The sequence below is a fragment of the Cupressus sempervirens genome, chromosome 7 (genome assembly GCF_028749045.1).
Source record: "Cupressus sempervirens isolate cs-2001-9-10 chromosome 7, ASM2874904v1, whole genome shotgun sequence".
NCBI lineage: Eukaryota > Viridiplantae > Streptophyta > Pinopsida > Cupressales > Cupressaceae > Cupressus > Cupressus sempervirens.
Genome location: NC_143124.1, coordinates 577,252,228 through 577,268,965, shown reverse-complemented (window position 1 = coordinate 577,268,965; position 16,738 = coordinate 577,252,228). Strand labels below are relative to the sequence as shown.

General features: G+C 34.7%; 1 protein-coding gene across 2 annotated transcripts in view; it reads right to left on the bottom strand.

Moving 5' to 3' along the window:
- Positions 1-16,738, bottom strand: part of LOC149548061 (serine/threonine-protein kinase EDR1-like) — a 183,923-nt gene that overhangs the window by 85,889 nt on the left and 81,296 nt on the right. For both annotated transcript variants that reach the window (XM_089792092.1, XM_089792093.1), the window contains exons 3-5: positions 15,579-15,679; positions 14,205-15,307; positions 5,090-5,130 (exon numbers count right to left, since the gene is read on the bottom strand). In XM_089792092.1, coding sequence (XP_089648218.1) covers positions 5,090-5,130; positions 14,205-15,307; positions 15,579-15,679 — 1,245 coding nt within the window. The remainder of the gene's footprint in view (positions 1-5,089; positions 5,131-14,204; positions 15,308-15,578; positions 15,680-16,738) is intronic.

Below are 16,738 nucleotides of genomic sequence, written 5' to 3'. Positions count from 1 at the left end.
TGTTTCGGGCAGGGGTTTTGTTTTGAACGAAAGAGATTGTGTGTAGCTGGGGTGCAACCACCACTTCGCCCTTTCCTTTTGTGGAAGGCATTTGAAAACAGGGCTTTCGACGGACAGAGGTAAGATGGCGCTTCATCATAGATTACATTCATGATTGGGAAGTGGCCACTGAAACTGGAGTGGTGAGAGACAAACTAGAGAAATGATGCCTCAAGTTTCAAACTGCAGATTACTGGGTAGGGGCATGGGGGCAGAGTTGGAACCCCAAAACAGGAGGTTCCAACTTGACCTTTTAAGCATATATTAATGACAAATATACTTTTACCAATAAATAAAAAATCAGGTACACAGCCAACAAACTACATTTATCCTAATGCATTTTGTTAAACAGTTACTAAACAAAGGCTTTGTTTACTAACAGTTAAAAAATGCATTAGAGATACTATAATAAAATGCATCAATGATACTGTCTTTATAACTCCAGTTTACTGGTTACTAGACCTATATTTCTCTGATGCATTTTTTAAAAAATTTAATCTGAAAATATTTAGCCTTTAGCTGATTGTGTACCAAAATGGCAAAAACACAAATCCACATTTGTAACTATTAAAGCATGCGTTTTGTTATAAGCTTTTAACATTCACAATTTTAAAGTTATCATTAACATATTGTTTTCAACTTTTCATTTGTTTGGATTCTCGAATGTGGTGCTTATTATTTGTTTTGAAACCCTATTGCCTTGGAATTATAATATTTCTCAAGTGTAACTATTATGGTAAAATAATGAATGTGTTATTAAACAAAGATCATAAATGATCTATAAATACAAGTATACACAAGAATGTTTCCACAATGAACAAAGAGAGAGAAATAGAAACATTCTGGAGAGAGAGAGAGTTTCCATAATGAACAGAGAGACAATATAGAAACATAGAAGAAGAGTGACCATTAGAAATAGACGAATATTTACGAAAGAGAAACAAAATTAGAGAGATTTTACACTAATACCCTCCCTTAATGGTCAATCTAAATTCAAAACAAAAAATTTGCAGGAGAATCCTCAAAAGACGTAAAAGGCAGACTCAGGCTGATCAGTGAGCTCTGCATGTTCTACAATATTGGTCTGTGGTAGCATTGACTGTGGTAGGATGAGTCTCGATACCCTAAACAAGTGCCTTAAGGCGAAAATACTCGAAGATCATCATCATTCTTTGCTTTTCAGGTGTTGTAGTTATTTCACTTAAATTATTGACTACCTTCCAAGAGAAGATTGGTCAAAGATGCCATGACACGTTTTTGAAACAAAAAAAGTGAGTATCTGAAAAGGTAAGAACTTCAAGGCAGATTGACAGAAGACCCACAAAAATGTAAAGACATCCAGAAGAGAGCACGAAAAACCCAAAAAGAATTTGAAATTAGATTCTGAATCCGCTGGCTCAAAAATTGAGGCACCAAAAACGATGCAACTAGAAAAAACAGAGACCAACAATTGAGATCTGGAAAAACCCAATTTGATTTTGCAGTTAAATTGAAATTTCAGCTTGATATGAAGGCTAGAAACCTTAGCCAAAAGTGCAAGAACTAGAGGTGGTCATGAAAGCTTAGATATTTGCAAAAAAAATAGGCTCACAAAAGAACATCATATGCAGACCCAAAAATGCCAAAAACCTAGTCGTCTTTTAGAGGAAGTTGGTCACATAGGTAGGGGAAAGGCAGATGATGCACGAGCTATAGAAGAAAGGTCACCTAGAGAAAAAATATATATAGAAACCCTAGAAGGATTTTAGAAAATATCCCTACAAACAAAAATTTTGAGCACACCCAGGCAAATGATATTGAAAATCTTATGAGTCCAAAAATTTCATGAAGAAATTAAAGATTTTGAAAAACAAATCAGAAAATTTCTATAATGCAATTATTATTTTTTGAAAAAAATAGCTTTGATACCATATTACAGTAAAATAATGAAAACATAAATAGAGATCATTAATGATCTATATATACAAGTATAAACAAGAATGTTGCTATAACGAACAAAGGGAGAGAAATAGAAACATTCTGAAGAGAGAAAGAGAAAGTTTCCATAACGAACAAAGAGAGAACATGGAAGCATAGAAGAAGAGTGATCATTAGAAATATATCTATGGAAGAGAGAGAAACAAAATTAGAGAGATTTTACTCTAATAGTAACTTAATGGACTAACTTTACTTCAAAATCAGCCCAAGGTCATCTATGTGAAGGCTGTGAAACTACATAGAGCAGACAGCAAGTGATAGGATATATGTTTGGATATGTAATGGGTGTGATAAAAGGTATACAAGTTTGTATGATCAGGTGAAAGCCCATTCGTGTGGCATTTCTAGCAGGGGATCAAAGCTTGCCCAAGGAAGAATGGTTTACATTTGCCAATTCATAAAACAGCAGAACATATTGACATGAAAGAGGGAGCAAAGTTAGTGTCTTAGTGCAAGGCTTCCTTTGACGAAAGGAAGAGGTCGCAAAGGCCACTTGTTACCCTATCTCCCAGAATTGTCCCTAAAGTTGTCCTGAAGAGCCAACCATTTTCAGGTAGGAATGGAAAAGAACAAATGGGTCTTAATGAGGGCATTTCAAAAATTATATAATACAGATAGCTAAACAAACCATTCTAAGACGACTATATGAAATGATTCGTGCTTCAATGTTGTTCAATTATTGACAAGAATTGCTAAAAATAAATAAATGGTACTCCAAAAGGGTACATAAGCCAGTATATAAGAAGGCGCACTACACGTCATTGTGAAATGAGATCAAAATATATATACTTTATACCTCCCATCAGGCACTTTTGGAAACATGGGTGTCCATTGTCTCCAATGGATGGAGGGATGGCAAGTGATCAAATGTTGATTAATGTGATTGTAGCATTTGCTGAAAGCGGCAAAAAAACATTGGAGAAAACAGGGAAGCATTTGTAGTGTGGCCAGTACAGGACGACAATCCTGATTATAGTTTGGATGTAGCCCCAAACTACTATCCATTGAGAGAGTCCGCAAGATTATTGGCAAACTAGCTAGGTTTGGATGTTCACAGGGTTGCCAGCAGTCTCGGATTGATATCCTGTCATAGGAGAAAGGTACCGAGTTGGATTTGGCTAAGTTGCAGGTGAGTGAGTGAAGGTGAATGGTGACACTTCATCATTATTAGGGAGCAAAAATAGAGACTTATGTAGTGTTGAGCCTACACGATACTTAGGAGGTTCTCACAGTTGCTGAGAAGAACGATAAGGCAGAGATGTATGTTGCATTCCAACTTGTGCTTCCTCTCATTTTGGCAAGCTGAGTATAAGGGAGTGATGAAGTATCGGGACATAACACCTAGATATGTCAATTCCGATGCTTCTATTACACAACTTTGCTTTCCCAATTACGGATGAAGGCCATGTTCCTATAGTAAAGCTAGTGGTATTGATACTGACGCTGTTTTTTGTTCTAGGGAACCAAGTGACAGCATTAATAACCTCAATGAAGAACAATACTAAGACATTTGACATTTGACACAAATTATCGATTTTCATTATTAGCTATGTTCTTGATTAGGTATTATTTTCCTACAAACAATGGTTTTATATAAGTATATATTAGTATGGTTTCAAGTTAACAGTTCGCTGCCTCTTTTTCCTTCAAATTTAACATCTGATCCCAGGCGTACTAAAACCAGGAAAAAAAATTGAAATATTAAACCTAAATCTTAAACTAGAAAATTAGTATTTATCTTATTTGCCCTATGCATACAATCCTTGTGGACATTCTAACAACAATTGTGCTCTCTACAATTCTCGCTGTAGGAATAAGACAGTTTAATAGGATTTATCTCAAAATGTTTATATATTGATGATTCTCTCTAACTATTATTGCTGTCAACTTTTTAGAGCCTATTTTGGTCTAGGTAATGACACCCCACAGGTACAACAGAAGTGGATTAGCCAATGCTTTGCAACTCAAGTCAAACTTTCTGGGGACAGAATCATAAGATCCCAAAACCAAATTAAAGCGTGTTTCCAATGATATTCAATAGACAATACATATAGATCCTCAATAGCTGTGAACAACTGTATTGTCATCAAGTTCCAACACAATTAAGAAAAAGATCAAAAAACAAAAAAATGAGAACTTAGTAAATACTTATTAATATACAAAATATTGGAATTAATCAAAATGAATAGACACAAAGAACATTACACACAACCAGGTATAAGCATCATGTCGAACACAATATATGAAATAGAGTATCTTTACTACAATAATACTCAAATCCAGCTGTTCAAAGCGGTATAGAATAGATCCTCAATATACCAGGAACAACACATAAATATACAATTGTCAGGGAGAAGGCATGATGATTTTACCCAAATCATCTTGTTGGACACTACCTCTCGCAGAAGAATACATGCATCTGTAACTCTCATACATCTTGTAGGATTTTATTATTGAACTTTCACTTTTTAAGTCAACAATAGGGGAAGTTACTATGGGTGTGTACAATGAAAGATATAATGCATGTCAAAAAAACAATATTTTTATCCATGTATTCTAATTGATAATTACGAAAAGCAATCATTCACAATCATCTAATATATAAAACTAGCATATTAAATGTATTGCAATTATTTTACATGTCAGGTTGTGAGGTTGGATACCTTTACTTTCAATACTTTCACAATGCTAAATTCTTCTTTTTGCCAGTTTAATAAAATGAATTTTCCAAACCAAGGGATATTATCCCATTCTGGTTTAAGTGGCATCCAATCTATTCTGGTTTAAGGGAATTGTAATAATATACATATAATGCTTGACTGGCATCCAATCTATAAGCAACTTAGCAAATTTGAGTACGTAAATCTATATTTATTTATATTATTAATATTTATATTCATCGTTTCTTGTGCAATTACTAAATTAGTTTAACCGTAATCACGTGTATAAATATTAGAAGTACATATTATTATTCGTTGTGGCAATAAATATAAAGCTACCATCAAAAAATGAATGAACATAAACATGATTAGCATATTGTGTTTAATGTAAACTCAAGAAAATACAAACTTACTGTGCCATTCCAGTCTGCATGATAAACTTCACCATAAGAACCTACAATATCAGAGAAACACCATATCTTAGGCAGATAAAATGCACACAAACGTAATCATGTGGTCTAATTCCACCCAATCAAGAAAAGGCATAATTATGTCTGTAATCGTTATTTTCTTCGAAGTATATAAACTATTTCCAAAATCAGATGAATGCCTGAAACAAAAAGAAATTTTTATTCAACCAAAATTCCAGTTTATGAGAAACTCATCTTTCAAATAAAAAATACTTAAAAGCAACATCATCTGGAAACTACAAAACTTTGCACCTTCTGTCAATAATAAAAAACAAAGAATTCATCTTTTTCCTCAGATTAAAAATGCACAACTGGTCTGGTCTTACAGGCATGTCCCACAAGTCCCACATTCAAATATTCACAAGAAAAAAAAAAACGCAAACAGTTTAAAGTTCTCAAAATACCACACAATGTAATCTTATTTCTTGAAAATTTATGCCTTAAGTCAACCAAGATTTTGTAAATTGAAGGTTAAAAATCCTTGCCTGGCCTCCAAAATTCAGTAAGTATGGTTCTTTGGTTTCTGCTTTCGATTGATATGTAGATAAAGTTGTAGGTTGAGAATAGCAATCAACAGCACAGTTGGCAGGTATCTTGAAAGATTAATTAAAGATTATATTCTGGAGGATGCAACATACTGCCTCTGTTGATATGATTCAGAAGATAAAAGTTACAATAGTGTTGAAGGAAAAATATCAGATCACCTTCAATTTGTAGGTGTGATTTTGACAGAACACCTGTTATCTGTTGAATCTGTTTTTCTTTTTTTGTCTTTACTGTAACAGGGAGGAAGTCATGGCCTTCTCACTATAACATCTACTTTCCTAACGTTTCCCAATTTTGAATGAGCATCTTCAGCCCTGCAGATAAGAGGTTATTGCAGTTTCCAAAGCAGCACATTCATTAAACAATGGTACAGGCATAGGTGGAGTTGTAATTCTAATTGCTTCCTCTTGCTCGTTGTGAGTGGGACCATGTTTCAACTGCTTCCTTTGGCCAGTTGTGGGTGGAAGCAAATAAATACACCATTTCCCAGGGAGAAGCATGGCTAATGATCTTGACGAATTTTTCATCAAACTTTCAGTTTTTGAACCAACAAAAGATATCCCCGCTCTTGTTCAAATTTTGTTGTCTCTTTCTAAGGCACTCTAACAAGAGGCCTCTTTAAAAAGAATGTAGAATGCTACTAATCGAATTGGTGGCAGCCTCATATCTCAATCTGAATATGCTCATATTTGTATTAACCTGAATCTAATAGAACACTTGCGGAAATAATTATTATGTTTGTCGGTCCAATTTGAGCAGCCAATTCCTTATGGGAAGATTCCTTTACAATGTAAGCATAATAATTGCTTGAAATCTTGATCTAAGCAAAAGGAGTGTGGTTGCAGAATGTTTTCTCATAAAGGCAAACCATAGTACTCAGTATCAATCAGCATGACATCAAAACTTGGCAAAGACTTCCAATAGTACAGTACTTTCTCAGCCAATAACACTAATGATTGTGCTGTACAATCGACTTCCCCGGATTAGCACCAACCCAGTTGACTGCCTCAATGTTATTTCATAGATCAATAGGAATTCCCCAAGTTAACACATGGTTCATAAGGCTTACAAGCTTAAGTGAGATCTAGTCTCACACCTTTGCAGCACGATATATTATCTTTGTTTACACAAAACCATATGTGGTCTTCATCAGCTTTGTCCACGTCCTACACACTTATAGGCCACACTGCTAAGCTATGTTATAGTGTAGCTTCAGTAGAAGTGAAGTACACTAAGTATGGATTGATATTGTTCAATCATTGCTTCTTTCCAAGGTTGGCATGATAATGCTTCTTCGACATTTGTAGGCTCTGTTTTGATGAGTTTAGAGAGTAGTGCTACATAGCATGAATGGTTCCTTGTTCTCTTGTTTTCTCTGACTACTTCACCAAGCTCTATACAATTTTCTTCTATCATTTTTCTTGCCCAAAGTGGTCTCTTTTTATTGTTAGGATTTTCAGTATTCTTTGAATTTGGACTAGGAGGTGCAAGACTTCCAGTATCAATCTCCCACTCATTCTCTGTTGGAGGATTCTCATCTACTTCAGTAGTAGGTTCTGAGTATGATTCATCAATATTCTTGGAGAGGTTAAAACTTTAAAGCAATGTCTTCTTAAATTTTACATCTCTACAGATTTCAATAGTTCTTTGTCCAAGGACATAAATCCTGTAACAAATGGATGATTCACTATATCTGATAAATATGCCCTTCTTTCCTAATGGTTCTAGTTTAGTTCTCTTTTCTAGAGATATGAATATATAAAGGGCACCCAAATATTCTTAGGTGGCTTAAATCTGGCTTGTTGCCAATAAATATTTCTTCAGGAGTTGTATTTTCCAATATTGAGTGAGGACATCTATTTGGATATAAACTGCAGTACTAGAGGCTTCAGGCTAGAAGGAGGTGTGAAGGTTTTGATCATGCATCATAGCTCTGGCTGATTCAATAATTGATCTGGATTTCCTTTCTGTGACTCCATCCTGTTGAGGATTATATGGTACAAAAAACTCCCTCTTAATCCCTACAAATATGCAAAAATCTTTAAATGTTTTTGAAATGTATTCACCCCCATTATCTGATACTAGGGTTTTGATTTTCTGTTTAGATTGATTTTGAACTAGTGTTTTGAATTCTTTGAATTTGGATAACACTTCGGTTGATTCTGTAAGTTTAAGGAAGTAAAAATGCAAGTTTTCCTAGAATAGTCATCTATAAAAATTATATAGTAGAGACATTCGCTTAGGGAAGGTACACACATTGAACCACATAAGCCAGTATGAATGAATTCAAGTACAGATTTGGATTTGTGTTCACTTTTTGGAAAGGACCCTTTTGTGTTTTTAGTATTTTACCTAGAGCACATCCTTTGCAAATACTGGAATGATCAGGTTTTAAACTAGGTAACCTTGTTAATATTTTTTCGACGGATGATAAAGCACAAAAATGAGGATGACCTAATCTTCTATGCCAGATTTCATTAGTATTTGAGGCTTCATGATTTAGAGCTAGATTTTGATGGTTACAAAGTTTGTACAAACTTCCATCTCTAAATCCGATGGATATAGCATTCTTAATATTGGAGTTCTTCGGCCAAGATAGTACTTTATCTTTTTGGAGAGTGATTTTATACCCTTGGTTTGCAAGGCCAAAGATGGAGATGGAGACCAAATTTCATTGTATACCAAGTACAAACAAACCATTCTTTAGTTGAAGAGTGATACCTGAATTTAGTTGAATTGAACACGATCCAATACCTTTTACCAAGTGTGTAGAATTATCCCCAATAGTCACTTCTTCAAAGGAGTATCCTTCAAAGCTTCCGAATTTATTTCTAACGCCTGTGATGTGACAAGATGCTCCATTGTCTATTATCTATGTAATTTTGTTGAAGTTTAGTTCACTTGAGAGTGCTAAGTAGAATGCAAAGTTTTCATCTTTTTCATCTTTGATTTCTGCTAGTGCTACTTGAATTTTCTTCCATTCCGGACAGAAGTTATGAGTATGGCCAAATTTGTCACTCTTGAAGCATTGTACTTTTGACCAATTTCTTTTCTTGTATGTTTTGTTGAATTCCTTTCTTTTTCGTTTGAATTTACCATTCTTTCCTTTATTGTTGGTATTGACTTGGAGAGCTTGAATATCTCCCTCTTGATTTAAACTAGTTCCTCTTGACTGTTCTTGAGTACGTTCGTTTTTTAGTTGTTCAAATTTAGGAAGTTCAGGTCAAGAGCTTAGTCCACGAATAAAAGTTTCCCAAGATAAAGGTAGTCTTTTTAGTGCTATAATGCAAAGTTCTTTGTCATCTACTTGACTTCCAATGGTTGCAAGTTGATCTTTTAACTTTGAGATTCTTAGAAAATAAGATGTTATCGATTCTCCATTGATCATTTTGACGTATAGTAGATCTTGCTTCAACGTTAACAATCTACTAGTGTTGTTAATTTCAAAAGTATTCTTAATGGTGGAAAACATCTCATAAGCATTTTTAAGGCTTGATATAGATGGGAGGATGTGATCTTTGACAGAATTTATAATTATCTTCATAGCTTTATTGTTATGTCTTTTCCAGGTTGTTTTGTCTAGATCATTCTCTGGCATAGATTTATCTTCCTCTATGTATCCTTCTAATTCCATTTCTCATAAAATAATCATTACTCATATTTTCCATGATGCAAAGCTGGAGGCTCCTTCAAGTCTGTCTTCCAGTCTTACTTGATTCACCACCGTTTTAGATTGAAGATATTTTAATAGATTTAAATCTAATATAAGACTGACTGAATTTCTCTATTAGTGTGGCTCTGATATTACCATGTAAATGAACTAGGATCTCTGATAGAGAGAGTATTTATATTTATATTTTCCCTCTCTAAGTATTAAGTCTGATTTCTGATATAAATCAGATCTTTATATGTAATCAGACTTGAGTTAGGAATTCTGATTTAGCAAACCTCTATATAAATCAGATTATTATGTGACTGAGAAACAGATCTCTGTATACCTCTAATTACTAGAGGAGTTGAATGAAGATCGCTGCTGTAGAGAGAATAAATATTGGATAGACTGTAATTTAATGTGGATCGCTGCTGGAGAAAGTATATTGCCTTGTTATTGATATCATTCTCAGCAGCCGATCCTGATTTATATGGGAGAGAACACGTCCCCATAGGGACATGACATGACTCTACGTGGCAAATGGCCACATAGGGTCATGACCCTACATGGCTCATGTTATTAATCTTAACAAACTTTACTTATCATTACCTTTATATAGGCATTTCAAGCCCAATACAAGTAACTCGATAGTTATATTTGAGATCAATATAATATATTATTTGTGTATATATATATATATATATATAAACTGCTGAGATATATATAATCATATTAAGTATATGAAATGATATCAGAATTACATAGGGAAGATAACTTTTATATATATATAAGAAAAACACAAAATCATATACTTAGTGTGCTTCACTTCTACTGAAGCTACACTTTAACACGGTCCACCTACAGTTCACATGCTAAGCTGAGTGTATTCTACTCAAGTGTTTTCCCTGCAAGGTTGAAGGCTAGCACCTTCATACACAAGCCAGAATGGTTTGTCACATTACGGCAAGTAATCTGAACACTGTATCTCAGTTCCAGAAGATCAATGCTAAGTAGCTCAACACTAGATTTTGTGCTCAGAATATTTGGAACATCTAGAGTTAGCACACAACACTAATCATCTTTGCAGGACTAATGCACCACACTGGAACTGTGCACCACGAAAAACTGTACTTCAAAGGCTTACACCATGTCGTTCTCCTATCTATATGATATCAACTTGGGAAACAAAGCATCACACCCACATTCAGGAAACCGAATAGCCATTACTTACACCGGCCATCTCAAAATCATTACTGTAGCCTAAGTAACAAGGTTCAAATTCAAGTCTGTCTTCAGCCATAACAGAATCTGGATGAAATTCAACGAAGAGAAAAAGTTCAAAAATAAATTTGTGATTAAATTCGCCTTGTACAAGTTTAAAATTGTTAGAGAATAAGTAATATTTTCACAAAATTATAATCTACAAATAATAAAGTCTACAATAATATATATTAAGTTGTTAGGTTCAAAATTTAAATTTAAATTTTTTAATTTGTTTAGTTATTAAATTTTCATATTACAAATAGATAAAAATAAACAAGAAAAGTAAAATAATATTAAAATAAATTATAATATTAATTTTTAATAGATGTTAATTATTCAAATACAAAATATATGTTTTACAAAAAAATAACTATAGAACGGCCATGAAACAATTATATATATATCAAAATCAACAGAATGCCCAATAATGGGAGGACCATCATAACTACAAGCAGCCTGCAAAAGAGGAAGACTGCAAAGGAAGCCACTCATTGCAGAGAGCAGATGTATGGAGAGAATTGCAGGGTTTGTGGCTGTGATGGTCAACGGTAAAGTCATTGTGGGGCAGAGAAGGTAATTTCAAAGTTGATGCCAACTACATTCAACATAACTCATTACCTGGCTCACCTGAGTTTTGATGACTAACTTCCCACAAACTAGGTATTTCCCAAATTTAGCTAGTGCATGCATGATGGACAACATCTCCTTTTCATTAATAGAGAAGTTTCTCTTCGTCTCCTTAAGCTAGTCACACTCAAATTCTATAAGGTGTCTATTTTGCATCAAGACCATCCCAATTCCCTATCTTAAAGCATCACATTCTAGAACAGAAGGGAGTACAAAATCCAGAGTTGCCAAAACAAGACATGAACTCATTTACCTCTTTGAATTTATCAAAATCTGTCTATGTTGATGGACTCCAAGAGAAATCCCCGTTCTTTGTCAAATTTGTCAAAGGAGCTGCAAGTTCTGATAACCGTTTTACAATTTCTTCTGTAGCATCTGCAAACTCCCACATTTCCCCTCAAGTGTGTAAAATTCCTTGGTCTAGGCCAATCCTGGATTTCCTTGATTTTCTCCTCATCCACACAAATCCCTTGGGAACTACTCTTGAACCACAAATATTAAATTTCAACCATCTCAAACTCCCATTTGGAGTCCTTGGCATAGAAAAGCTACTGGTCAAGTATGTCAAGCACCTCATCTATATGCTTCAAATGGTCTTCGCATGTCTTAACTGTAAATCAAAATGCCATTAAAGAAAACCAAATACAAATTTCGTCAACTGCAAATTAAATACTTAATTCATGCATGGCTAAAAGGTGACAAGTGTATTGGTCAATCCACAAGGCATGACCACGAACTCATAATGCCTGTAGTCACACTTTAAAGTTGTTTTGTGCACATCCTCATCTCTAACCCTTGTCTAATGGCCCTACTCACATGCTGATCTTGATAATACACTATGAAGCTCATCAAGCAATTTGTCAATACTGCATATGGGATTGTGATTTTTAATTGTCCTTTTGTTGAGGGTTCTATAATTGATCCACATCGTCATAGTCCCATCTTTCTTCTCAATCAAAATCAATGATGAATCATATAGATTGGAACTAGGCCTTATGGAAAAGAATTTTCATCCCACTTACAAGTTTTTAGAAATGAGGGTTTTGTCCCAAGTCCAGTGCCTCTTAACAGAGCTAAAAATGCTAGTTTTTTCATCCCTAAGAATGAATTTTAGTTTTGCTGAAATAACTGCTTGGCCAGCTCACAAACCAAGTCAACCACCATACAACAAAATTCAAAATGATGCCCAAAAGAAAGATTATTTGGGCAGGCCAAAAAAACTTTGAACATTATATATTTTGAGTTAATATAATATTTTATTAATATATATTTACAATTATATGCTAGTGTTTAAAAACACTGATCAGTATTATATGTCAGCCACAGTGGACAGGCCATGACATCAGTCTCTTTCCAAGTATTCTTCATTCTCTTCTTTTCTAAATCTAGTGAAAGAAAGGTAAGTCACTACTAACAACTATCTCTTCCTCTACTTCAAAGTCGCAGATTCTTGACCCCAGTGATTCGCATCATATGGCCAACTCTATAGACAACTTCTTCATTAAGCCATATATTCTCGTGTGCTGACTTTTCAATATATGTTTTGTGGGTTTGTATTTGTTAACAAAATAATACTCCGTGCCAATTTTGTCAACAAATCTCCTTTTTATCTATCAAATCTTGCAAATGGAAATAGGTAAGAGGGTTACAGTCACTCTAGTTTTAACTATAATTTGAAAACCAGAAGATGATGCTCCAATTGAAATTGAACAGATCAATCACCAATCCATATTGCACTCCATTCTCTCATTTTATGCCAAATTCACCTTCCACTCTCTTGTGCTACAGAAAACAAGTCATAGCTTACAATCATGTGTATCCACAATAAGTTAGAGAGAGTCCTCTAATAAACAACCTCCACATGGAGATTGATGCTTATCAGTGGCAATTTGGTTAACATTTACTAGTACAAGTGTGTAGGCAATAGAGAGAACTGGGCTTTGTTTTGAGTCTTGACAAACTGACAATTTTTTATTGGTGGCCAAACCCTCTAAATCTATTATACCATTAATGACTTCCATACAATAAAAAATAGAATGGCAAGCTAGTATGTTTCATACGCACATACTTATTATCTTCCTGCCTTCTCTCATCCCCTTAAACTCACTTTCTCTCACCGCATAAGCCAGCATTTGCAAATAGAAATTCTTTCTATTAGAGTCAACACAAACCTATTATACCATTATTAGAGTCAACACAAATCTATTATACCATTAACGACTTACATACCTTAAAAAAAAAAAATGGTAAGCTAGTATGTTTCATACGCACACACTTATTATCTTCCTGCCTTCTCTCATCCCCTTAAACTCACTTTCTCTCACTACACAAGCCAGCATTTGCAAATAGAAATTCTTTCTATTAGGGTCAACATAACTTATTTGTTCTGTGGTTTTCTTACCTTTCATTGTGTTTTCTTGCATCATGTTAGTGTGTGTCACTTGACCATGATTATTTTGAACTAACCTCCTTAGGAAAGCAACTTTTCGCTTCAACCATGACTTTTTCCAAACTGCCACTATGGAAACAGCAAATCGGACAAGCAAGGCACCACTTCCATTTTCAAAGATTCAAAATAATCATACCTCTATCAACTCAAACCAAACGCAATTGTTCTTACTATGAACTCAACAACTTGAAGTTAAACAACATCAAAAGCAATGAGCAGGAAGCATTATCACAAAAACGATGGTCTGACAAGCTAGTACATAACCATTGTTTATGAAATGTGCATCCAATTCGAGGCTTGGAATTAATTTTTCCGCAAAACAATAAAGATCTGAAATACTAAGCAAAAATAATCTAATAAAAGAGAGAAATAAGGAAAACAAACTCCTTGACAGCAATTTAATATTAATAACAATGCAATGGGCATTCCAATGACAAGAAATGCCTATGTACCATATCAAATGCTCTTATATAATAATATATTACTAATAGAAGTTAGAATTTGGAAAACAATATGCTCACCTAATCCAATGCGCTCACCAATAACAAGATCTTCCCATGGTATCTCCCATTCTGCAACATCATCCAACACAGCATCCAGTCTTGGATGTTGGATTGAATTTAAATGGCTTAAATTTTGCTCTTCTTCTGAATTTCCACTTCTATAGGTCAGCTTGTCATTAGCATGTTGTGGATGTCCATGTTTATCATAAATCTTCCTTTCATATTCATTGGTTTCCTTTACTTTTCCCTTGGCATAGTTATCCTTCCTATCCCGTATACCTTGTGCAAAGCAATTAACTTGTTCCATGTGTTTTTCATTTTGATGAAATGGAGGTAAAAAATTCTTTGCGGTGGCGGCTATGGGATCATCAACTGATGATTCGCTGAATCTAGTTGCTGGTGCTAAAGCTGATGAAGCAACATTACCATCTGTACCTCCAGTAACAGCTACTGATGTATCAAGGAGGTCCTTATTCATTCGACTGTGAAACAAAGCACCTGAAGGAGACTGGAAGGTTGAATTATGGTTGTTGGTCAAATTTGCAATACCAGAATAAGCAACATTTGGAGACTGTGAAGAAGATGACTCAGCCATAGATGATAAATTATAACCCCTAAGCTCCGGTTTCCTCCCCACAGTTAAGCCGTCCAAAAGATCAATGCGTGGATTATCCCCCAAAATGTTATTGCACATGAAAGGATTCTTCTGCATGATAGGTAGTGGTGATCGACCAGGCCCAGAGGAGATATTCTCTCGGCGTCTGTAAAATTCAGTATTTCGAATCTCAGATGACTTATTTTGTTGCATAGCCTTTTTTTCTCCAACATGTTGATATGGGTTAGTCTCACTTAAAAAAGGTGAAGCAGCAGCTACAGCATTTTCATCCAAAAAAAAGTCCTGGAACTTCTGCTCTGAATTATTATGTATCTGAGGAGTTGTATTTTCTGCAGCATGTAAATTATTTTTATCTTGGAGAGGCCATAGATCTTGGGCCAATTTTGCAGAAACCCGCTGATCTAAGATAAAGCTATCCATCTTTGCAATTTGCGGCGGAGCTATACTGGGAGTCTCAACAGGAATCAAAGAGCCTGGGGCCCCCATGAGATCTACTATGAACTCCCTATAAAGGATTCAATTTAATTAGACTCTCCAAACAGCCTTTTTTATATAGCTATTAACGTCTGAAATGAAAGCTATATTTTAAGCCAAAATTCAATAGAATGGAAAGAAATTTAGAAGAACCAGAACACACTTGCAATTGGGAAGCTATTTCTGCAAATCTGCAAAGTCCGCACAGTGAAAGAAAAATGTTCTATAGCAAGAACTTCAATCTTGATAGTAAGTAGCATTGTGAGACAAGCTTAATAATGAACAAAAACAAGAAATAATACCCTTCATCCAGTTTTATGATGTTGATTGCTCCTCCATCAATCCCAGTGTAGTGGCTACCCTTTACTAGTCTGCAAGGGATACCAACAAGGTCTGCTAATACCTGTAGTTCAAAACAAGAAAACTATTGAGAAAGATAAAATACAGAGGAATTGAAAGAAAGTTGCAAACAATAGCAGACAAATGGGATGAAACCATGTAACATATTAAATCTACCAGAAAGATAGTTTTATGCATTGCCACGAAAAATAAAATAACACTTTCATCAATTGGAGGGCTTTCTCTGAGTCTAGCTCTTGAGCAAGCTGCATTTTCTGTAAGTCGGAAGGATATCTTCTTTCTTCTAATCCTTTTTGGTTGCATACCTTAGCTTACATTGTCCACCTGCATTTCATCACTCCATTTTAGACTTTTCTTTTGTTTAACTCAAAAGGGGATGATTGTTTTCACTCTCTTATCATTATAATTTGGTTTCGTAATTTTTCTTCCCCTGACCTGTTTTTATCATTTTTGTGCATTAACATATTTTTGTTCATTTTGCCTTCCCCTTGAACTCAATTTGGATTCAATGTAAAATAAAACAGGCAACGGAATTTCAATCATTTATGGTTGTGCCTTAAAAACTATCAAGCAGAAGTCAGCCTAGTCAGATAGGGTGCTAGTAAATGTATAAGTTAAAACTGCATCGACACCTCAATTTTCATCGGGAAGAATCTCATAATCTAGAAACTTAACATGTACATTTTCTCCAGGTTCAAACTTCTATCTCTATGATAAAGGTAATCAAGCCTGGAAGACTATTAAATCATACCATACAGGATTGCAACAAGTAGCACTAAATAGAATAGTTTCTAATAGCTACACCATACACAAACTTCTACCAGATGTCCTTCTAAGGTTGCATAACAAAGACATCTGAACCAATATTTGAAAAAGGTAACCTATATTTTTCTTAATCGTCACTTATATGCAATATTGTTGAGTACTTTACACTGTTTTATGCAATCATGGCCATATTTTAAATATTCACAGCCTGCAACAGAATAACTCAGCTCACAGAGCTGATTTATAACATTTAGAAAGCCATGACTCTCGTCAATACTCTGGCAACTTTTCCTGCGAAATATCTCTACCAGTTAGCTGATGTTCCATGTGATTTCCA